Genomic DNA, 24,837 nt, shown 5'->3' with positions numbered 1-24,837 from the left:
CACTTAGGGTTAAAAGAATTGAAGTAGAACAACTGAATGTCATTAAAAAAGTAAGCAGAAACTACACTTTACAGTCTGATTTTACTGTAAATCCTGAGGGAAATAAAAGGAAAAACCATGATTAAATAAAAAGAAAATTAGCTCCAGCTTTCAGTTAGTGATTAAGGGCACTGGATTGGGATTGAGCAAATTATGGCTCAGAAAATAAAACCACATGGGTCTTTATTTTAAAGACATTTCCTTTGAAAAATGCCAACAAAGAGTCCGTTTACTTTTTTTCCATGTGGCTTGTCAAAAACTTCGAGGGTAGGTGCACACTAGCCATTTCGATGGGGATTATACTGAAAAGAAACCTAAAGAACTACAAAACCAATTTGTGCAGTGCGTTTCACTAATGATACATGTTTACCAGTCTAAATGATTGAATATATTGACACTGTCAGATACAGTCTGCCATTATTGCTTTCATAGAATAGTTTAATGAAAAGTAGGATTAAACCTTTTGTGCGGTGGGAAAAAAAAAAATATATCCTCCAGCAGTAACATAATACTCATTCATTTAAAGAATTATACAGTATTAATTTACACTGCAGGTAATTTAAATTGATATGCCTATGATTCCCATTCATCCAATAATGCTCTAGTAGTGAACAGATGAAGGCATACTTGGTCATTCAAGGCCATTTGAAATGCAACCTGGTATGGCTTTGCTATCCAAGACATGCAGTACAAAGAATTGGCAGTACCTGCACACAGATGCATAACCAAATACACATTGATTTCACTTAATATGACGGCCCTCCCTCTCCCCGGTCCTTTTTCCTTGATGTAAAAAAAAAAATGGTTTGGCAAGTATCAAGGATTCAGAATTGAAGAGGAAAAAAATAATTTAGAAACAAATGTGAAAATTCACCAGTTTGCTGTGTCAGGGTAGTAGGTTCACTCTCGCCGCCCTCAGTGAGGGTGATCACACTGATGTCATAGTCAATGCCGGGCTCCAGTCCATGGACAGTGTAATATCCTGTTGAGGGCTCCACAAAGTCTTCAAAAATGGGGACACTTTCTCCGGCAGCAACCACAGTAATGCGGTAGCCAGTGATAGCGGTAAAGTTAATGGGGTTCCACCTCAATCCAATTGTGGTGTCGGAGACATTGACAAAGTTGAGGTCAGTGAGCTTGGGGACGTCTAGCGGGTTTAAATAGCACAGGGAAGCAGAAAGAGGAAAACAAAACAGAAGCCATGATGATCAATTACTAAAGAGCAAAACAATTACAGTATGATTAAGCGGTTAGTGATATGAAGTAATTTTACCATAGCAAGTTTGGCTTTATTAAAAAAAAAAAAAAAAATCTATAACATGTAGATGGCATACTATAATATCTAAAATACATTATCCTAGCAGTAATTATTAGTACCACAAATGGTGTAAATGTACAGCCATGGTTTTCAAGGCTGAGTTCTAACACCAACACACCAATAGCAAATTAACCATTGTGTAACGATTTTAAAATTGGAGACAGAAAAATGGGTCTGTAACCTTAAAAATAATACAACTCTGCACTGATGCATGCTTCCTCCACATTCATTACACAGCCGCCACCACACGTGCATCTTCAAAAGGGTCAGGACTCGTTGCACACAAACTCCATAAATACACATCTCTGCTGCTCCAGGTTGTGCACACTACGCTCTCCATCTGTTCTAGAAGTGGAGTAGGACAAGGACAACTAATGGTCTCAAAAAGCCCATATATGTGTAGCCAATTCCTTGGAACAAACCCTATAATAACCTCCCGTGAGGATAATCTGACATGACATTGCAGTAGTTACCTAATCGTTCAGTGTGAAGGAGCAGTCTTTTACTTCTGCATGTACAGTCAAGTCAACATGTACAGAGTTGTGTACAGCCTACAGGCTTATGGAGTACAGCCTGACACCAAGTTCACAAGCCATTCCACTGAAGAGGACTGAACTGAACTGTACTACTTGGAACAACTCCTGTTGTCTTCCTAAAATGTTTTAATTTGCCTGTGTGGAATTTCCCACAGCGTCCTTCCCGGTTTTCAATACTGTATGGAGGGACCCTTTAGTTATTTTGATCTGCTAATTCCAAAAGCTTGCTTGGTAATATTCATATCACCTTTGGAATAGCCTACTGAGATTTCCAGTATAGCAAGTGATCATGTTAGTAAAATGGTGTGCAATTACTGCAGTGAACAGAATAGCAAGAATTACATCGCTTAAAGGGGCTATAAGCAGTGGCCTTTGGGGTATGCTTCGACTTACAAAACCTTTCCAGATGCCAGACTGCATTGTTCCAAGGACTTTATGAAAAAATAAAAAAGGTATTTTGCACTTTTATGGAAGACGCCTTTGTGATGATCGTACCAATAAACTTGGAGAAGCAAGCCTCAAAAAAAGGTATTAAACTCGGATTTTGTTGCGATTTAAACTAAGCCAGTACATCTTGGCTTGCAACCTACTGGGGTTATCCAATAAAGAGCAGCAACGTAAAGGAAAAAAAACTGCTGGACATTTCGGTAACTATCTCCTTTAAAAAGATGATTTACCTCCCCCTCTAAAATAAACTAAAATAGAACACCCTTCCCCTCCTAGTGCACTTTACCTTGCGTGACAGTGGTAGAGACCGGTGTGCTCTCCATGCTGTCTTTGACCGTGTACACACTGACGTTGTACTCTATGCCTGGACTCAGGTTCTCCAGGGTGCAGGAGTTCTCGCCGGCCTTGACGAATTCTTCCAGGGAGTTTCCTCGCTGGCCACCAGTCGGTGTGCAGGTCACTCTGTACCCAGTGATGTCTATGCGAGGGCGGGAGAGGGCAGATGGCAACATTAGGGGAGACTCGGCTCAGGCCAATCTCTGGGTCCTGGTCATACAAGAGGTCATGGAGTTTCCACTGAATAGCAACATACTAAGAGACATTCAAGTGCAAGTTGTATTAATATTGCCCTGTGTCATATGAATGACTATGCTTACCAGGAGTCTTAGCATCCCCCCAGGAGACAATCAGCTCTCCAGTGTTTGGATTCGACTCCAAGTTCAAGTCAGTCGGGGGAGACAGCTCTGAGGGGAGAAAGAAAAACTGATGAGAGATCACGGATGACCAGGTTCTGATCCATGAGGCTTAATTATTTTCAGTGCAAATATACAGTGCCTTACAAAAGTATTCAGTCCCTCTCACAGTTTTCACATTTTGTTGCTTTAAAGATTGCAGTCATTACACTTTCAAGTAGCAATTTATGTTTTATATAAACAACCTACTCTACACATTCAAAGCAAAAACAAAAAGTTGTAAATAGATCATGAATATGAAGTTAAACTGGAAAAAGTCATAAGTATTCAAACACTTTGGTGTGGCAATCTAATTCAGGTGCAGAAAATGACCAATGAGCAATAATAGTGGTTCTAATGATTTCAGAGTAAAACACCATACTCAGTGATGTTCCTTGTTCACATAGCGAATTTCAAGCAGACTCAAGCATGAAGACAGAGCTTTCAAAACAAGTCAGGGATGATCCAAAGCACAAGGAGTGCACCAATAGGATGCCACCAGCCCATTCCCTTTCATCACCACAGAGGAGGAAGACTTACGTGTGGTGACCCTCTTGGTGACGGGTGTGCCTTGGTCCAGCCCGTTAACGGTGGGCTGTATGCTGTAGGTGTACTCCACCCCTGGGGTCAGGCCTGAGATGTAGATGCTGCCCGACTCAGAGGTCACCTCCCGGGGGGCTTCTCCACCCTGGCTAGGCCTCACTGACAGCTGTACAAGAACAGAGATTAAATACTTCAAGTGTATGACTCAGGAGGCAGAAATATTTTAAAATCAAATCTACTAAATTTGTATATACAAAAAGGTGTAGTATAATATTTTGTCTCAAAAGAGTGAGCAAATAAAAATACCTTGTATCCAATTCGTGGCACGGGGGTCCAAGTGATGACAATAGAGGTGTCCGTTACATCAGTGCTGAAACGAGGGGCGACTCCTGTGCGTTCCACTGAAAAGAGATTTTTTTTTTATTTTTCACTTCAGTGTCCAAATTGCTTAAAAAAAAAAAAAAAACTGAAGTTGCTTTAAAACAGCCTTAGTAGTTTCATTTCGATTGTAAATGGCCTATTTCTTGCTAAAAAGTGAACTTGAGAAGGTTCAAAACAAGATACTCTTATTTTATAGGTTTCTTTTAACAATTCAGTTTTTCATTTGTAACATCTCTTTGAAACATTGTTCTTGCTGCCATAGCAACCAGCATTCCATTAAAAAAAACACACAATTTATTAATCACTTCTCTACTAGTTATGTGACACAGGCCTAATTAAAAGTACAACATTTCATAACAATTGTTACTTCGCATGCTCAATTACATTCAAATTATGTTGGCTTCCTTTCCGATTTACTGGTACTAAAGTGTATACTTACAGGTGCGGAAGACTCCAGAGACCGCATCACTGTGAATATTGTCCTTTTCCGCATAAAGCGTGACTGTGTATTCAGTGTCAGGCCGAAGGTTTCCGAGAGTGTACTGGGACACCCTGGGGGAGATCCTCAACTGTTTAGGGTGTCCCCCACTGATGCTTAACAAGAGACGGTATCCAGAAATTCTGGCCCTTGGGACACCCCACATGACAATGACCCCATCATCGGTCACATTGGCGAGCTGCAGATTGGTGGGGGTGTCAATTTCTATGGGAATGAAGAGCACAATTAAAACTTGTAGCACCTGCGCTATATATTCAAAACCAGAGAATCAAACACTTGTTATGAGGTATTCATTGGCTTTTTTGACATCACTGGTTTTAACTCGTGCAGCTAGTACAAGGAGGTTTTGTACTTACTGGTGGTCTTCTCTGCCACCAAGGGCTCGCTCTGCACCCCTCCGTTGACCGCGAAGATGTAGAAGCGGTATGTAGTGCCGGGCTGGAGGTGGGTGACCTCTGCAAAAGGGTTGCTGGTGACTGGCAGGTGCCTCTCTTGTCCAGATGCACCAGGAAGGCCTTCTGGTTGGACGGTCACACGATACCCAGACACCTGGCTCTGAGGAGGAGGCTTCCATGTGATTGTGATCTTGACATCGGTGACTTCCAAAAACTGCAGGTCTGTGGGGGATTGCACAGTCTCAGCTGGAAAACAACATTGAGCTTTGTTACAACACCGATCTGTACCATATGAGGATGCAGGAAAATGTGTAAGAGCTTGCAGAAAAAAAAAAAAAAAAAAAAAAAATGGATTGCTTCTGCAGCTGCTTACCATCCATAATGATTATACTCCGACTACAAATTGCAATATTCTGGATTGCATCTTTTTCAAAACAAAGCATATTTTCTCTTTTCCCCGCAAAAACGCAACGTTTAATGACAGACCTTACGGTATAACTACAAAATAAGTTGAAGCAATTAAAGGCACAAATCCAGAATAGTGTGACAGTTGTATTGTAGTCAACATGGACTAAAAATGTTTAGGCAAAAGAATTTAAAAACATCCTTGCACATATGCTTTTTTGAGAAATAGCCAAAGAGATGTGTAATATACACATGGGTTCCAAAAAATAAAAAGTTGTTTGCTTCCAGACCCCACTTAACAAAGCCTGAATAAACTGGTTTGTAGAAAGAGCAAGGAAAGCCATAACAGTTGACATGTTTAGATTTGTTGAGGGGGGTGGTATTTTGTACTGTAAAATCACTGCTACAGTATTGGAAATGGAAAACAGACATGAGAAGCTCAGCAAGCACTGCTCTCATGCTGAACAGGAAATGGGAGTCTGTTCTGCAGGAGTCAGACAAAAACCAAGCAACCTGTCAACAGCAATGTTTTTAGGCACAGAGAGAGACAAAGATTTGTTGCTAAAGCTCGGCTAAGGTTGCAGCCAGTATGCGATTTAGTCATTTCCTCTGCCCAGGCATCATTATTAAACTACATACATCATTATGCATACGAAACATTGGTAATGACCAGCCGGTAAATGTCCTGCAAAGCAAGATGTTGTGCCGAGTTAACATAAATAAGCCTTCAGACACAGAGCTGACCCTATATGGGCTCACTCAAATCAAAAGAGCCTTAATCATTGTGGAGCAATCCATTCTGGCACATGCTGCTGTGGTCTAGTCCATCTTAGTCTTCGAGTGACAATTACAAAAACTTTTCTCCTTCAAAACTCTACGCTACCACTTTTCACTCATTTACAGTAGTTTTCATCGTCCATTTTAGAGGACTGATCAAATTCAACGCAATCATTTTGAAAGGGTTTGGTCAAAGAAAGCTTGCACAAGAAGTCAAATTGTAATGCAGACATTGTATATTTTATAAATGGCAGAGAGTGTAAACACCTCTAATTTTTAACAGGGGGAGCTGGCCTTACCTGGCAGTGGGTCCCCAGCAGTGTTAACCTGCACAAACACGGGCTCGCTTTCTTGATTCTCCTCCACGGCGTAGATGCTGATGTTGTAGAGCTGACCGGGGCGCAGGTCGCTCAGGGTAACTGAGGTGGCAGTGTCAGGCAGGATGAGCTCAGTGCTGCTCCCTTCCACAGAAGGGGTGTAGACCACACGATAGCCTTCAAATTAACACAAAACGTTGTGAACACAGGCTCCACACAGAACAACGAAGTATCCTTGTATTAATATCTTGGCCCCCACGTTTTTTCATTCTGGTTTGAGGGCTCCTGATAAACACAGGAACAGATGCACCCAGGTACACATGACTACATCTAAATACTTCAAACCTAGCTTTACCTTTAGACACTGGAGTAGATGACAAAGAAACCACTTTGTAACACTATTTTTCAAAAGTTAGTTTAAGAAAACAAGATTAGTTGGATTGAAGGGGAGAAATACTAGAATAGCTTGCTTGAAAAATGACCGTGAAAGCAAATGAGCTCTTGGATACCTGTAATAGGAGCCAGGGGTTTGGACCAGCTGATGACAATAGAGCTTTCTGCCACCTCATCGACAAGGTGATCAGATGGGGCATCGGGAGCTGATTGTGGGGGAAGAGAGAAATAATTACACAATTTGCACTGTATGTTTGTACTCAGGCATGGGAAATGCCCAGCTGCCCATTCTTACCAGTTGTTAGAGAGGTGGTGAGGATGCGGTTCTGCTCCCCTTGATCTGTGACTTCATACACATTCACAATGTACTTGCGACCAGGAAGAAGTTCATTGATGTTGACAGAGGTAGCGGTATGAGGCAGGTCTTCGGGGAAGAGAAAAAAAAAAACATTTTAGGCTTAAGTTAACATTACATCAACCCCCATCTCAAAATAGCACGATAAAGGCAAATATGAACATTTTGATGATTCTTACAATGTAAACTTTCCCGAAAGCTAACCCTACAAATTCCTTACTGAGAATCTTAGGCTGGGATCCCTCTTCGCTGAGCTCATACTCCACTCTGAATCCCGACACCGTGTCCGATGCAGACACCCAGGACACCACGAAACTGCTGGAGGTGATCTCAGTCACTGACTCGGAAGTATCCACGACCAGGGGGGGTGGTGTGGTCTCACCCTCAGATGTGGACACTGTGGGGTATTACCAAAAACAAAACATTAGGTTGATGTGGAACTCCTGCGATACAGAATTAAAACTCTTCACATGAAACATCTAGTTTCATAGGACTTCAAAAACATAATGGAAGTGGTGCAGTTACAGAAGAGGCATTGCAAAACCACTTTGCTTAAAATGTCACAAAACCAACCAATTCCAAACAGCACCTACACTTCTGGTGCGTCTGTATAATGGCTCTCCCTTGTGCACGTGTGTAGGGGAGGTGGGGATGCAACTGGATGCAACCCTTGTAAAGGGCAAAAAGCTCCCAGCATTGAAGTACATTTCCACACGACTAATAGCAGATAGGAGACACCTACGTGATCCATAGGTCGTGGTGAAATCGAAGCGCGTGACCTCTCTGGGTCCGTATCGCAGGACACTGATCAGCTGGCCCTCGTATGTGATGCCTGGCTTCAGGCCCGCGATGGTGTAGGAGTTGAGGTGATTAGGAACAACAACCTGCTTCCACTGGATATGGGTGTTTTTCTGTTTATATAAAATAAAGTCAAAACTGCATTTCAACACGTTTTCTCCTGTTTGAACAAGCTTCTGCCTGCATTCCAGAATAAACCAAATACAAAATCAAGTTATAATACAATGTGGAGTTCTTTCTGCTTTCTTTTGAGTTTTGAAAGGTTTTACAGTTCATGAGCAAGAGGCCTGTGGGGGACAGTTGCCTGAAACAGTCCTGCATGCCGAGGTTATGCAGGCTCATTAGCCTGAAAGTCTGGACAGCAATTCTACACTGGCTTTGTTGGAGAGGTCGAAAATGATGCCCACTGTGGTTGCAGGCATTTGCCCTTTCCAGCACTGCCCATTCTGGAAAAGTTTGGTTTCCTAGTCGTCTGGAAAAATATATACATTTCAAAACACGACTAAACATCCAAAATGAAAGGTCAGGTAAACTTTTGAAAATAATGCAAATATTTTCCAAAATGCCAGATGAATGCTTGCTTTTTCATAAACTACAGGGATTTTTGTTTAATGGACGTTTACATCAGAACCTGTGTTGCAATTTTAATGTGGTCACAACAGTTTTACATTCATTACCTTCCTATCAAAGTTCCTATAAAAGTCTTGGGCATGTTTGTGGTACCTCAGGTGGGTAAATGCCAAGTGCAACTGCAAGCCGTTTGTTAGCCTTCAGATGTCAATGAATGGCAGCAAATACTTGTGCTGTTTATGTACTTTGCTGGACTCAAATGTTCCAGTCAATGTTTGCATGGCCTTCTGGCTGGGCAGGTGCAAGTATTTCACAAACATTTTAGTAATGAAATGAAGTGCGGGAAACGCCGTTGTTTAAACAGCCATTTGCTATTAAATTACAAACATTTGTTTTATGTTTAAGTCTTTAGAAACGTATGATCAGTTTTTATTTTTTGGAGACAGTGCACATCAAAGCTGGATTTCTTACCGGTCTCCACTTGAGGATGTACTGGATGATGTGGGCAGACTGTGGGGCATTCCACTGGATAGGGTGAGAATTGGCATGGTTGCCATTTTCTGTGATAAGAACCTGGACTGGGTGATGGCCAGCTGAGGGACAAAGCAAAGAAAACAAGAATCAAGATGAATTCTGTTGGGTTTAAACATTTCCCAAATGACTTTAGCTTGTGAACTTTAGATGTTCTCCATTTTCTTGGGGATTCATACAACTTGCTACTGGTCTTGTCTGATGGGATAAATAAAGTGAATCAAATTATGTTTAGCGTTCACATCTTATTTACTTTGTTGTGGTAAAAAGGTGTACGGTGCAACCACAAATTAGAGAAAGGGAGGTGTGTTACAGGGAGAGTGAAATTCAGATTAAAGAAAATACATACAAAAGAATAAATACAGAAACAGTACAGTGGAAGCACGACATACAAGCATGCAAGTCTCAGAGCTCGGAGCAGTGGCAGGAGGTACAAAATTCACACAGCCGTGCCAGATTTTTCCAGTCAGAGTTCCTTGAGCAAAAAGAGTAATATCTATTCTGGAGATAGTTACTGGCTTCAAGAATACAAGGGCAACTTAATATCTATGGAGGTGGGGGGGGCAGTTAACATTCTACAGATATTGTTAATATTCCAAGAATTCTTTGGGACGCAAGCTGAACGGTTATAAACAGCTCTCACTGGTGAAGTAACACTGAGCAGAGAACAGCTATGGGCTGAGATAAAACAGACAATTGCTTGAAGGGAATTGGTCATCTAAAATGTCTTTAAAACTTCAAGGAGAGTTGGAGCCACAGTGCAGCTCAAATAGTGCACCTCTCCTATGTGAAAATGAGTTCTTGAGGCAGTCTGCTTTAGAGAAATCTGGTTTCCATTTACTCCAAATTATATTAATTAGAGCTTACAGGCACATGCACTGTATACAGCATTTAAATGCCACTTAGCAGTATATAAAACTTTCCATTATCAGCTGCCCCTTATCCGTTACAAATTCTTAGTACCGTAATTTAGGACCCCTGGTAGTAATTTTGTTCAGGAAAGTAAATTGAGGGGTACCTCCACTTTTAAAAGCCAAGACATTTCCAAAATGTAGAAAAGTAAACATTAAATGCATAGGTTTTTTTGGGGTTTTTTTTCGGTTTTGTTTTTAAGTGGACCATATTTTTTTTTTTTACAAAGCTATGAGGGCAGCTATAACTTAACATAAGTGACACGTTGTGCCAACCTGTGGCGAGGAAGTGAGCACAGGTGATAAAGTAGCTCCCCACTGTGAGGAAGAATAACAGTATTCAGACACTCTTCTGTTAGCTGCCGAGATCCCAGAGAAGAAAGAAAAACATCAAAGGAGGCGGGGGGAGCAAAGCAAACTGAGCCTGTCCCAAGCAGAAGAAACTTCAAAGTGGCCAAAGCTGTTGAGAGGAAGTTAAGAGGGGAGAGGAAGTCGCGAGGCACCAGAGTACAGTCTCGCGGAGTCGGTTTGAAAGAGCCTCAACAAGGACTTCAGTCATTTCAAAAAATCAGAAAGGTTCCCAATAAGCGGAGGCATTGTGTGGAAAAAGTAAAGGCTGTGGAAGACTTTAAAGGACAAAGGCACAAGATGCATCCTTACCAGGGTATGGCTGTGTGGGTTCACAGCTCAGCTCTCCAATCCCATTGCCATAGCAGTAGCACTTATACTGGACGTTATGGATAACCTTATCCCAGGATTCTCCAATTTGGTAAAAAACTCGAGATTCTGGTTCTTGGCATTGGTCTGCAATGGTGGACAATAAGTCTTAGCCCTGGATTCAACTACAGTTTCCACTCAATCTGTAACCCAGACAATGGCTAACCTAGTTATTGGTGGCTTGGTTCTTATGGGGTAAGAAGGGAAGTATTTTGACATTTCTGTGCATAACCCATGCACTGAAGTTTAGATTATACAACTAGGTTTAAATAAGAGGTAAATTGTACCCAGCTGGCCATTAATAATAAAATGCATAAACTATTATAATGCTTCAGACTTTCTTAGAGGGCTGAGATCAGGTTGCATAGTGTTTTTTCAAAACGAGAAAATATGAAATCTTACATAAGATTCAATCCTTTTACAGTTTATATCTAAGTGGAATGCATGTTTGAGCTAATGCATATTGATGCTGAAAAAATCTGCCATCATAGATTAGTTTTCTGGCAACAGACTGTGCTGTATTAATGCTGATAAATGTAAATGGAAAACAGGGACTAACTGGAGCTTTATAGGTTTATATATTATGCATTCCCAAACTAGAATAAAAAAATAAAAAAAAAAGGTAAACGGCAGTCCACCCTCCTGTTTATGTTTGCTATAGAATTCACTTGCATAAATACAATTAATGCATTTGGAGTTAAACACAGCTAATACTGGAAATGTCATCCTTCAGTGAAAGTCAGATCAGGAGAGACTCCCTGTCAATTTGTCCTTTCACTTTTGCAACTTTCTCTGAACTCACACATAAAACATTTGCTTTTATCGTGGGAGTGTTTGGATATGTGCACTCTTCCCCCCCCCTCCAAGCACCTACTTTTGACACGAGGCAGCTTCAGAGCCAAAGCAAATAACACCATTGTGAAAGGGCAAAGAAAAAAGGGCAAGATCCGATAGGAAAACTGTAATTACAATTTAAGTGATCCTCTCTTTCAGGCAATTGTATACATAAATGCAGATTTAAAAAGGAGTCTTCTTGCATAGAGCTGTGCCTCAGTCTGCCAGCTCTATGAACTTTTTGTAGTACACTCAAAAAAAGACTAACTCAAATGTCATCTTTTTAGTCTTTTGAAATCCTAAACTTGGAGCACCATGCTTGCTTTGGTACCCAGAGACTATTTTTGCCATAGATGAGGGCTCATCTGCATCAGGCTTGCAAAGGTTAGAGGTAAAGAACATGTCCTGTCCTCACTGGTATGAAATCATTTTAAATTTAATTTGAGTTCACCATTTATATTCGCAAACACAAAGCTTTCTGAAGTATGTTGCTTAATGGCCGTCTACAAACTTCAAGACCATTTCTAAGAAAAGATCACATGCATAGGGTTTGAATAGCTAAATCTTTGTGCAATTGAGTGGGCGAAACTCCAGTGAAAAATCAGTCTCCCCTTTCATATTTGTAATTTTCTTTTGAGACTGGTCTGTGCTTTTGAAGTGACCCATCGTTTCAGAGAATGGTGACAAAAAGCTGTATTCCTTAATAAAAATAAATAAAACAAATGGACATACCAATAGCGTCACACTTCCATCTGCCACGGCCCTGTCCATAGCACGTGCAGTTCATCATGTATCCCTCGTCATGGCGCTTGGTAAAGGTCTGGTTCACCTCGTAGGTCAGGCTATCCACAATGCACTGATCTGTTTTGTGTAGAGCACAGAAAGGGTCTTAGAATGTGTATTCTGGCCTTTTGCTGCAAAACACTTCAATAGAGTGAAGTGTGCCAAAAACACTCAAAGACCCGCCAACATCTAAACCAGCAGGAGACAACTGCAATTCTGGAGGGCCACAGTCCTGCTAGCTTCGTAGGTCTCCATAGATCTCCTTGCAACTTATAAATATAAATGTGTTAGTGCAAATTAGTAAATGGCAAATGTAACTAAGGTAATTAAAGCACAAGTGGGACATAAACCTACAGGAACAGGGTTGTTGGCCACTGATCTAAACCAACAAAATGAAAATCAGCATCCTTAAGCATCTGTTCTTTAGAAAGGCCAGTAAATGGCCGTGCCAAGAGACGTACCTCTGAGCTGTGAGTAAGCAATGCAGCTCCACTCCCCACGACCATTGCCCATACATGTGCACCTCATCATGTGACCCAGGACATCATGGCGCTTGTCCCACTGGTCACCCACACGGTACATGACTCCCTCACTGGTGGTGCACACCTCCTCATGAGCTGGAAATAAGTACGCAGATTTATTAAGGCCTGAGAGAATTCACATGTTTATCATTGTGTAAAATAGTGTGCGCAAATGTATTACAATGTTTTTGTATTTTCCCCCCATACTTGCAAACAAATAAAGCTCACCTGAAATGATACCAATTTTAATTCAATATTTCTTGGAAGGGGGTCATCTGTGTACAATCATCCGTGTACTACTGTATAGCTTATCCATTTTTCCATATTTTGTGTAGTCTTAACTTTACAAAAGATTTTTCTTACCATTTTAAACAAATTTAAAATAAATCCCTAAAATGTATTATTTTTAGCCCTCATGAATTGTGCAGTGTATTGATACCCTTGGATATTCAAAAAACCAAACAAATCGCACATGTGAAAATTTAATGTCAAGAGGTCTACAGTGACCATGAGAATCTGAATGAGAAAGAAGGAGGAAATCCAGTACTCCAATGAAAGGGTTAAATAGATTCTGGACCATGTTACCCATGGACAAGAGCCAGACTACAATGGTGCCAGCCAGACTTCTGTTTTGGAGAGATCTGTATAGAAATGTGACTTTGGCCTGTTGCCAGAGTCTCAGAAGCCTCTTGTTCATAGTTAAACAAGTGCTGCTAAGAAATAATGACCAGCTCTTTAAAGAACATTAGCAGAGATTCTGCATTATAAACCATTAGTCAAACTGCTTTAAAATTACACTCTTTGTCTTTGTTTGCCAGCAGATTTAACGATTCTGTGAATTTTCAGTGACCCGTTCATCTAAAACTCAAGTACTTTCTGGAAAATAGACCTGCATACCTCAGACAAAATTTACAATACAAATTTCCCCCACCTTTCCTCCCACCAACACCAGCCATCCAATGAAGAATGTCTTGCATATCAATAAATCCCTTGGGCTGCATCACATTCACACCCCATCTTTCATTCAGGTCAGACCTCCCTACTGACCCCCTGCTGTTGCTTCAAAATTGGCCATTTACACTTCAGCCAATTCTCCTTACGGTCCTCTCAAGGGACTTTAACAATGGTTTTGATGTAGAACCAGCAATTAATCCCATCACCCCCTGCACCAAATTCCAAAAGACTGATTTACCTGCCATTGGGCAGAAGCCAAATTTCTGGTCGCCATCATAGTTGCTGGTCGTGCCGCACCACTTCATGCCATCCCTCCGACCGTCAGCAGTGCAGTCAGTGTAGTTGCGGCCATTGTAAAGGAAAGGAAAGCTACACAGTGCGCCATTGGAGGTGCCGCCTCTTGTTGTAACCAAAACTGTAATTAACCAAAATGACCAAAATATAGAGATATAGGGATTACGTCAGGGAACAAACATAGGCCACAAAAAACAAAAGGATTTTGAGTTTAAACTAGAGGTTTTGAAAGCAGAAAATAAGGGGTTGGGAGAGATCTCTTTCAATCCTAAAATAAAGTCGTTATTTTTTATGAAAGTGTCCAAAACACCCCCATGCTGACCTTGTAGGCCTCACTGACTGTATTCATTAACACTCACCATTCTTCTCTGTGCAGAAGGAGTATTTGTGGTCCTGTTCATAGTCAGAGGAAGTGCTGCACCACAGCTGCCCGTCACTGCGGCCATCAGAAGTGCAGGAGTAATAGGTCTTACCCATGAACACAAAGGGGAAAATGCAGGGCTCGCCATTGGAGTTGCCACCATACACCTGTGACTGGCCTTCAATGGGAAAAACAACATTTAACTAAGTTATCAAAGTTTGAAAGCAGAAAAATACCCCAACCACTATCCACCTGTGCCACAAATAAACAAAAAGACTAAAACATTTCCTTTCTCTGTATTCTTACAAGTCAATTATGGGTTGGGACAGCAGTCTATTATGCTTTTAAGCCCTGGAAATAGATGGCTTTGTAAAATCACTGGAAATTTTATTTAATTGGGTCTGCTTAACTGAGTGAGTTCAAAACTGCAGTACTCACCCCACTCTTCGCAGCTTACTCCATTGCCCAAACATGTGCAGAGCATCTGCTTGCTGCCTTGTGTCTTTAACCACCGCATCCCCACGCTATACGAGACCCCAGTCTCAGAGATGCAGGTTCCTTCGGTGGGTGGCTCGGGATGGGGCTGGGGCTGGTACACCGCGGTCTGCACGTTGGTCACCACACGTGATCCTGTGCCTGGAAAATATCCATTGAAGAATGCAGTTTAAGAACCAGCATGACTCTGGTATACAAAACATGAAGTGGCACATATATATAGCTCACCAATGCCTGTCGTGTGTAGAGATGCGTGTCTCTCGCACTTCCATTCCCCACGACCATTGCCAGTACATATGCACTGAAGGGTGTTTCCTCTGGTGTCGACTTTGGACCAGGTGTCTCCGATTCTGTAAGAGGTCCTAGTGTCCTGGTCATTGCATCGGTCTAGACAACAAAACATGGACACATTTTTTAAGAATTAGTTTTAACAAGGCAGATCGTATAGCAAAAGATGTTTCGTTGGATAATGTGAACTCGTTTCAAAGCTTGCGGTACAAACTAAAACATATACACTACCGGTCAAAAGTATTAGAACACCCCCGTTTTTCTAGTTTTTATAGAAATGGAAGCAGTTCAAGTCCAGTGAATAACCTGAAATGGTACAAAGCGGTAAACTGCCAGGTTAAAAAAAAAAAAAGTTTACAGTACCAAAAACTTTCCATCTTGACATTTTGAGCTCTCTACGGGTGTGTGTTGCTTTTACAAAAACATGAATGGTCTTGTTTTGATCAGCAGACGGTCTGGTTCCAGAATGTCATAATCGTCAATATTTTTTGAGATTTTGTATTCCTCCTCAAACCAAATATCCCCCCCATATGTTGGAATGCTTCAGATCGTTAGAAAGCGGAGAGTCTCAGCTTTCATGGGATACCAAACACTTGGCAAGAGTGAAGAGTACACATGAGATTAAAGAGAAGCACATGAATTTGGTGCCAGAGGGGTTTGTCAGTTTAAGGGGTTACATGTTGTTAAACAAAACTATTCCAGTCTTTATCTCCAATTGTTTATTTGTTCTATGCTTTAATTTCAGACATTAAACTGCGTACATGTCAATAAAAACTGGAAAAATGTAGGTGTTCGAAAACTTTTGACAGGTAGTGTATATGAACAGCCTGTAATGTCTTTGAGATTAGGGTTAGGTCCATCGGTAAACTTACTGTACACATTCTCAGGCTGAAATTGCATAGCTTCTAGTTAACCTAGTGTTAAGGACAATCAGATGAGCTTGGCCTAAATATTCTTTAATAGATCCAATTCTGAAATTCTGATGCACTCTATTGGTTCAGTTAAGGATAGACTAAGGTTTTATTTTCAGTGACAACATTAAGCTAAGAAAGTGTATAATGGCCTTAGTGAAGTGTTTTAGTGTGCCTTTCTGAACAAAGACATCTATGAACAGCCTTAAACCATGTATGTAATAATTTTCCATGCCCTGCTCCAATACAGCTGCAGACAGACACAAGTGGATTAAATAAGACATGCAAGCATTGGGGCAATGATATCATAAGGCGTAACTAAAAACATTTTGAGGATAATGCAAGAAATCTGGCAGAAGCAAAGCATCAAGAAGAGCTTTGCCAAAGTCTAAAAGTCAGTGGGGGGGGAGGGGGGGGGGAAATAAAACAATCTGCGGTTTAAAGTTCAAACCCTGACTCATTCAGTCATTCTGTAGCCTATATCCCTATTATTTCAGGGCCATGCACCATTTTAGACCACTCACAATATTTGGGTAACGTATTCTAGTGCACTCCATTTTGAGGCATCCATATACATTTTTTGTGATTAAATGTTAAATGAACAGCAAGCCACACAATCAATACAATTAGAGCATCTGAATGGCAAAGCACGACTGTTCCTTACTTCTGGAAGTGCAGGTGATGCGTCCGCTGCCTTCGCCCAGACAAGTGCAATCCACCATCATCCAGCCCTGATATGGTTTTTCCCAGGTCTCCCCAACCACATACGAAGTGCCAGCATTATTGTCATAGCATCTCTCAGCTAAATGAGGAGGAACAAAGCATCAGCCTGAGCTCGTTGGTAGCAGATGGCTCCGAGGAGCAATAATACAGATGGCCGGACAATATTTGATTTGACAAACTAAGCTATTGGTCAGCATTACATCGGTTAAACAAACTTATGTTATTTTGGCCTATTCATGATCCACACTTGACCTCTGCATAAGTCATTTTAAAGGGCCAAGAACTGTTTGTACCTCCAGTTTGTCATGAACCTTTACTGCAGGGAAAACAGTTTGCCTATTCTCTTACCAACAGGCTTGCATGTCCATTCTCCCTTTCCATTGCCCAGGCACACACACTCAAGCATGTAGCTGCCAGTCTCGTGGGGCCTCTTCCAGGTGTCTCCAATCTTGTAAGACTGTCCCCCCTCATGGCAGCGGTCTATCAGAGAAACCATTTCAGAAAGGGCCAGATTTGGCTAAAATGTTCATCAAACTATTTGGACACAAACTACAGTTCTTGATAATAGCAGTTAGTATTGAGTAGGTTATGGAATACCCATCAGGTTCCAAACCACCATCCAAAATAGATCAACAAATAAAGACTATATATGTATTATTTAATATATGCACAACTGTGGCATACAGAACAGATTAAGATTTGAATCCACCAATTAGCAGTTCTCCCAAACCTTCCACAATGTTATCTTAGTTGGAATGAAAAAGCAGGATTTTAAATTACACTTTTAAAACACATGCACAAATACCTAAACACCAAAATGTAGCATTCAATCAGTGCACAAGATTCACAATTATTCAGTTATGAAAGCACGTGTTATATATTAACACAATCTTGACTATGCTCAAACTTATTCCACTTCACTAATCTTCAGATTTACTTACTTGCAATAGTACAGCTAATTTTCCCTCGGCCAGATCCAATGCAAGTACAGTCCCAGATCATACCATCCTTTGGACGCTCGTAAGTCTCTCCTACACGGTAGGACTGTGCATTGATTTTATCGTAGCAAGTCTCCTCAGCTGCAGGAAAAGCATTAAGTTAAAGGAGGTGAACACACGCATCAGCACAGAAGGGACTTGTTGGTTTTGTGTCACACTGAAAACTTTTCATTTCGGTTCAACACTGCCACAGAGATGATCTTTTATTGTTTGCCGTTTGTGGCTCTTGCACTTTTATTATGACACCGTGGAGAATAAATGATACAGCAATTGTGGCAAGCAAGCTCACCTTCTGGCTTGCTTTTGCATTTAACTCCTGTAGTCCCGTGACAAGTGCACACCAGCGTGCTGCCCAGGTACTCACGCTCCCATTGCTCGTTTGGTCTATAAAATCGGTCGCCTTCAAGGCAGCCATCTAAGGGGCGAAAGAGTTATTTCACAGGTAAATCTGTGTGAAATAGATTTCACCATACCTACCGTCCAGGCACATTCTCGATGGAGTTCAAGCCCACTTTCTCCCATATCATGATTACCAGCCGTTACTATACAGATGGGTCTAATTTTGTAATCCTTTTCCTGGAGCTTCGAACATAAGATCACTGAGCAATAAAACAGTGTGCTGTGCAAGTTGCAGAGTAGTAAATCTTTAAGGGACCTAAAATACATCACCAATTTGCATTAAGAACATAAGAACAAAGTTTACAAACGAGAGGAGGCCATTCGACCCATCGTGCGCGTTTGGTGTTCATTAATATCCAAGTGATCCAAGGATCCTATCCAGTCTATTTTTAAATGTTCCCAAACTTTCAGCTTCTACCACATCGCTGGGTATTTTATTCCAGGTTGTGACTACTCTCTGTGTAAAGTAGTGTCTCCTGTTTTCCGTTTTGAATGCCTTGAAGAAAAACCAATTAGCTTCGTCTACAGAGTACACGAGTAGAAAAGTCCAAAACAACAATAATAGTTATATTATAATACTAAAGAAGCATTACTCGTAACATTGATTGGACCGTCGAGCTACTCTTTCCAAGACGCAAATAAAGCTGCAGACAGTGTCGCATCCGTGTGCGCAGATGCTCGCAGTTCTGCGCGGCTCCACGAATGGGATGGCGAGACATTACCCACATTGGAAAGCCTGGAAGCAGATATCGGTAAAGTTTCTTACCCTGATTTGATGGTGCATCTTCGATGGGGAATATTACTTGTTGCTGCGCATGCCTCCGGCTCTTGCCTGCGTGTTTGGGCATACAATGCACAGCGCTGCCAATGCACAGCGCAACCAGCAACCCTGTCACAGGGCCACTGGTCATTGTGGAGCTGGGGAGAGTCTGGACGAACGCGAAGGCTAGAAACTGTCAACTGTGTCTTGAGCACATCAAACTTAAACAGGGAGAGCGGTGCAAATGTAATCCCTGAGGCTAGTCCTTCCCAAACAGTTACTCTGGCTCCTCTCCCACAGCCAACCAGTACCAAGCCTCCAACCCCTCGGAATGGAAGAAGCGCTGCCCCGGGGAGGGCTTTTATTCCCGGAGTAAGTCGACCCTGGAAAAGAGGAGGGTCTTGTCCTACCTACTCTTTTTGGACACTTACGTCATCGCAGCGGTTATTCATCCTCTTTTGCAAACAAAAGCCAAGAGAGACTCACCTCTGTGGTTTAGCCATTAGTGCAAATTATTCATTGGTGGTTCGTGTGAGTTAAAATCAGACCCGACTGTCTGCGGCTGATTTCCTGTTTAAATATGTTCTCCCATTAACTGTGGCCTACGTGCAGACTTGGGTTTTGCGTTTTCTTTGACCATAATGGTGCAAATCCGAAATGGACAGACATCTAGGGACAAATATTGCAAATAAAACAAATGTTTAAAGTGGACTTCATACTGGTTACATACCTTCCTGGTGTTTTTGTGTCGTTACAATGTAGTCCCTTATACCGTTCAAATCAGTTTCAAGGTGCGTTTCCAAACTGCTGAATTTCACTTATTGTTTGCTGTTATTACAACAGACATTTATGATAATACTCTTACAAAAATAAATAAACTAATTCATGTTTTCAGTTATCAGATGAACAAAAATATAACCCATAGACATTTAATAAAATAGTTAGGGGAATCAAATAACATCACATGTATAGTAAAACAAAAACAAACAAACAAAAAAGTAGCAGACTGTAGGATCACTTAAATGTAACGGAAAATACCATAAGCAAGAATGTATTTGTCATCAATTGAATCTATGCTACTTTGGCACTATTGTTGCAATAATATTAATACTACTACTGATAATAATAATAATAATACAAATAATATTTGTAATATTTGTAATTTTCAATATAACATTTGCTCTCTAATAACCTTTACAGTATTTCATATCAAATGTACATGGAATATTAACATACTTGGCTTTTCATACTTTTCCTCTAAAATGTCAACATGTGATCTGGTATGTATAGGATCCCTGTTTGTCAGATGCCCTTCTGACACTTGTTCAATCATACTGCGATAAAGGGGAACCAAACCCTCTTTTGAAATGCTTATGCATTTTTGTGCAACCAAAGAAAACAAGTGACTAAGTGATTATGAATATGTGAAAACAATTGGCAAATTAGAAATAACGCTTAAAATATCTCACAGTGACCATTTCACAAGAATATCCTTTACACAAAGAACAACACTGAGAAAACAAGGAACAAAACATTACATTCAGATTTAAACTCCTTTTTAATCAGGGTTTCCTCTCTCCATATCCTGCTTTACTGGAAATTGTAATCTATCTACTTATGTATCTATCTATTATCTCTCTCACATTTTCTCTCTCTCTCTCTCTGACTATTCATGAAGCACACTCTTCAGTTTTTATTGTGTGTTTTTTTTAACAAGTCCTATTCTTAAATTAATAAACAAAGTTGTTGGTTTGCCCATAAAGACTAAGGTTTCCAGCTCCACTTCCATAATTTTCGCATGGAAGGGCTGCATGCAAATTAGCTTAATTGAGACCATGCTTCCCATTCGAAAGAAAGACACAACAGCTGGAACGAAACAAGCTTCTGCTTCGCGTTAACATGTGCTACCAATTAGAGTAATGTAGCACAGAAGTGCATTGTGGTCCAGTGGAAGAACTCCACAGTGGGGGTTTATACAAGCTCTATATGAAACCGGAATATCTGAGTCTACTTTTTTCAGCTAACTCCATGCATTGGACTGGATCTCCCCTTTTACAATGTTTATAGGCAACTGAATTCAACTCCTCCTAGCTCTGGTATCTGATGCATATTGGTATGGTATACAAGCGCCAGACTGGGTCACCGTGCGCACATCTCTTGTGTTTTGAAAGTGACGTTCTCCTTTAGTGCAAAAGCAACCTTTCTGGGAGCAACACACATATCACAGACTTTGAGGTGTTGTTCCTGTTGGTGTAGCTGAGGGCTTTGTGACACATTACTCATTTAGATGCCATTGCACAAGTGAACCAAGGCCAAGAACATAGGACTGTGTTGTATTCATGACTTCATTTGCCTGTGTCTATTCCGGCCTCGCCTCTTGGCATTTCATCCTTTTCCACATCCATAGTCTGTGGCTGCTATCAATCAGTCAAGGCTATTTTTGCCCTGCTCTATAGCTGATTAATATGATGATTGCTTTATGGCTGTGTATCTGACTCCATATCTGGCTGGATGTTTAAAAGCTTACCTTTTAGGTGAAACGTGGATGATTCATATGGAGAGAATTAACAAACAAGCTTTTTCCTGTGCAGGTAATTGATTCAAGTGTAGTCAAATATTCTACCCTGATTGATAATCTGTTAAAACTAAGAGTCTTGTGTGTGGGGTTGGAAGGATATTTAGACAAGAAAATAAAACTATCGTAACACATGTTTGTAAAGGTTAGAAAATCTCAATCAATTGTTCTTGGGAGTTTTGCATATCTGAGCTATTTAAACCTGACAAAAACACTTTTGTAGGCAGATGAAAGGTGGTACTACTGTGCTATTATGGTCAGTGTTTACTGTAATTGATCACTCATAAGATGCCTCATCTGAACCCATTGCTTGGGAGACATAGAGTCTGTTGAAGCTGAATAACATAAACCACGGTCAGTATCAAAGCACCACAGTGTTAGTCATTGGCACTAACCCCCGAAAATGAAGAAATGCCAAATGGTTCCTGGTTTCAAATGGACGAGAGTCTGCAATAACTTGTTTTCAACATTTTCACTTTATTATCAGTGTAGATATGATATGTGCTGGATATATTCATTGTGACCCTGCACACTGCATACTGTACTTTACCATGTGAACCATTCTACACATATGTGTTATGTTACTTATGGTTTTACACTTCCTTGTATGTTGATGATGCAGTTGTGGTTTGGTCTTACTCAGTTTATCATCCACTCTGTCAGTTAGATATTCTGTTTGCTTTGCTACATTTTATGTTCTAGAAAAAATACTGACTGACATGTCTTCTTTCAAGCAGATTCAAAATCTTTCTCCATTGCCTTTCCCCTTTCTCAGTGTCGAGAAGGAGACATTTACTGCAAAATGTTAAATGACAGCAGAAGCCAAATTGGAGAACAGAATGCTGGATTTCTAAAATAACTGAAAAATCTATTAAGAAAGTTGCTCCCAGAGATATGCATAATCCATGTTTTTATTTTCAGCAATAATGCAGAATTGTTTGTTTTGGTTATTTGTTTCAGAAGGATGTGTAGAATAGACTGCAACAAAACCAATAAAAACAGTCATAAACAGAATTAAAGCAATTGTTAGGCTGGTACACAGGAACTATCATAGAACTGAACTTTCATAACTCTGTATATTACCCCTGTGCATAAGAGCACTAAAGAGCTTAACTGTTTCGGAAAGAAAAAAACATTATCTATTTCCAGAGTGGAGTTGCTGTTCTGGCAGGCACTCCTGGCTTATATCACACTGCAGCCTCGGCCCCATTGCAAGGGAAGAGCTCAGGGACCCACAGGTCAGGAGACGCCGATACACAGGCTGCCTGGGATGACATGAAAGTGTTGCTCATGGCAAAAGGTGAGCAAGGACTCCCTGCCAACTGTGTCAATATCACCTGTCTGCGGAGGATCTTTCTTGAGTCAGTCGCCACTCATTGTTTATTTATCCTTGACGCAGAGAGCTAACCCCCACTCCTGCAGTCATTAGTGATAGATGAAGTCTGCTCCTTCACTGCTGTGTGAGGGGAGGGGCACTATTGCACTATACTACTGTACTGTTGTCAGACCCACACGAATGTCTTGTTTCCATCTACTGCTCAGTAAATGGGATGCTTTTGTTTTGTTTGTCCCCCTGCCATGTTCTTAATCAAAAGTTTGTCAACAATGTTTCGGAGTCATTTATGATCTGATTCTGCTGGATTTATAAACAGAGAGGGGAGGTGTCAGAGAAAGGAAATGAATTAAGCTGTCTTAAGAGAGACTCAAAGCTGATTTTCAAAGCTGTGGCAATAACACGTCAGGGCTGACAGAATAATAAAACAACAACCAGGAGAACACTGTTGGTTTCATAGCTTGTTTACAATCAGGAGAAAGTATGGGGCAGAGGAAACTGATTCATTTAATGGGTTTGTGGTCGGCCCGTCCGTCAGTGCCCGGCTACGGCAGCGGAATTCCAGTAACAGCATCTGGGAACGTGGACGTGTGTCAAGCTGGTGAGCCTAAGAGCTTTTGCACTGAACTGAATCACATTTCTCCCAGCAGTGGCAGCAAGCAACATCTGATTTTTCCATTCATTAAAAAAAAAGAAAGAAAGAAATAGTGCACCCACCGCAGATTTACCCAGATTCTCCTCCAGTATTTTGGAGCCTACCCCACCCCCTCGGCCTACTGGAACTGCAGAATTCAACACATGGAAATATAAAAGAAACAACTATCAGGCAGTTTACAGCTGCCTCATTAGTGTGTCATTGCAATGCTGTGTAGAGCTCTGAATAAGAAAGGAATCAAAGCCTTTATTATCCATTAGGTCTCTTGATACAAACACAAAAACAAAATATATTTGAAGTTATGAAGGATCCTGGGTTTGCCTTTTATTTCAAAGGCTTTGAAATATATATATATTTTTCTGTTTTTATCCAGTTCTACTAAGTGTAGATATTAAAATGGACTGATTCCTGTATATCGCTCTGTAATGATGCCCAGTGTGAGTTTTCCCCGGGTTCAATTTAATATGCTTCAGCCTCTTTGCCCCTTAAAACCAGCACCATAAACAGCACATGCCAAAGGAAAACCATACCATAAGCACTTTAGGGTTTATTTCTCCTTAACACACAATTTTATTTTCTCCTTCTATTCAACATTATGTGAGGCATGTTAAGTAAAGTCAAAAGTCAAAACCACCTTTTTTGTTTTGTTTGTAAATTGTTTATTGTTGCTGTTCAGTCTGGGCATGCATGTGGTCAAATAAGAATGAGGAAGCATTAACTGTTGTAATACCATTAAAAACAAAAAACAAACCTCTAGAAAATGATATTGCATTCTTAGCACAGTTTTGTGGTTGTTTGGGGAAAAATAAGGGAATCCTTCTAGAAGTAACTTCCTGGATCAGCATGCAGTCAGCACCAAAACATAGTTGTATGTTATGTTCTTAAGTTTCAGAGATCTCCAAAAATATACCATTACAGCTATTGTCAACAGACTTGTATTTCCATTGTATCACTACTAGCAACTTATTTATAATTTAGCTTTTTCCTTCTCATTTAAATTACCTTGCATGTCATTTTAGTCTCTTTTTCAAAGAGTAACATTTTATTAAAAGTTCTTGGCTATGTTTTGCCTTATGATAACATTGGTTATTATTGGTGTGTCTGAAGGTCTGGGGTAAAGCTAACAGATAACCCAAATCCCTGGCTGTTATCATTAGTATTAAAAAACAAACAAAAAACTTGTTGTTCGGGAATGGGTTAAATCGTACTCTAGATGGTCTTGCCCTGTCCCCACATTAAAAACACAGTGCATGAGAAAAGACATAATGAAAATAGAGTGAGAGGTCATGC

At 40.7% G+C, this 24,837-nt stretch overlaps 1 protein-coding gene across 4 annotated transcripts in view; it reads right to left on the bottom strand.

Moving 5' to 3' along the window:
* The window catches only part of LOC136711255 (fibronectin), a 32,638-nt gene extending 13,306 nt beyond the window's left edge, over positions 1-19,332 (bottom strand). For 2 of the 4 annotated variants that reach the window (XM_066687377.1, XM_066687381.1), the window contains exons 1-25: positions 18,991-19,332; positions 18,115-18,240; positions 17,769-17,906; positions 17,176-17,307; positions 16,769-16,906; positions 15,134-15,292; positions 14,849-15,046; positions 14,409-14,588; positions 13,994-14,170; positions 12,742-12,897; positions 12,230-12,358; positions 10,607-10,750; positions 8,976-9,097; positions 7,879-8,047; positions 7,357-7,533; positions 7,077-7,205; positions 6,898-6,987; positions 6,371-6,565; positions 4,851-5,135; positions 4,435-4,698; positions 3,921-4,015; positions 3,612-3,780; positions 2,997-3,083; positions 2,627-2,818; positions 914-1,186 (exon numbers count right to left, since the gene is read on the bottom strand). In XM_066687377.1, the coding sequence (XP_066543474.1) occupies positions 914-1,186; positions 2,627-2,818; positions 2,997-3,083; positions 3,612-3,780; positions 3,921-4,015; positions 4,435-4,698; positions 4,851-5,135; positions 6,371-6,565; positions 6,898-6,987; positions 7,077-7,205; positions 7,357-7,533; positions 7,879-8,047; positions 8,976-9,097; positions 10,607-10,750; positions 12,230-12,358; positions 12,742-12,897; positions 13,994-14,170; positions 14,409-14,588; positions 14,849-15,046; positions 15,134-15,292; positions 16,769-16,906; positions 17,176-17,307; positions 17,769-17,906; positions 18,115-18,240; positions 18,991-19,135 (4,069 nt within the window). In that variant the 5' untranslated portion in view covers positions 19,136-19,332. The remainder of the gene's footprint in view (positions 1-913; positions 1,187-2,626; positions 2,819-2,996; positions 3,084-3,611; positions 3,781-3,920; positions 4,016-4,434; positions 4,699-4,850; positions 5,136-6,370; positions 6,566-6,897; positions 6,988-7,076; positions 7,206-7,356; positions 7,534-7,878; positions 8,048-8,975; positions 9,098-10,606; positions 10,751-12,229; positions 12,359-12,741; positions 12,898-13,993; positions 14,171-14,408; positions 14,589-14,848; positions 15,047-15,133; positions 15,293-16,768; positions 16,907-17,175; positions 17,308-17,768; positions 17,907-18,114; positions 18,241-18,990) is intronic. The other 2 variants (XM_066687380.1, XM_066687379.1) reach the window with 2 other exon arrangements.
* Between the last annotated feature and the right edge of the window lie 5,505 nt (positions 19,333-24,837).

This window comes from Amia ocellicauda, chromosome 16 (assembly GCF_036373705.1).
Source record: "Amia ocellicauda isolate fAmiCal2 chromosome 16, fAmiCal2.hap1, whole genome shotgun sequence".
Lineage (NCBI taxonomy): Eukaryota > Metazoa > Chordata > Actinopteri > Amiiformes > Amiidae > Amia > Amia ocellicauda.
This window is presented reverse-complemented; position numbering and strand designations above follow the sequence as displayed.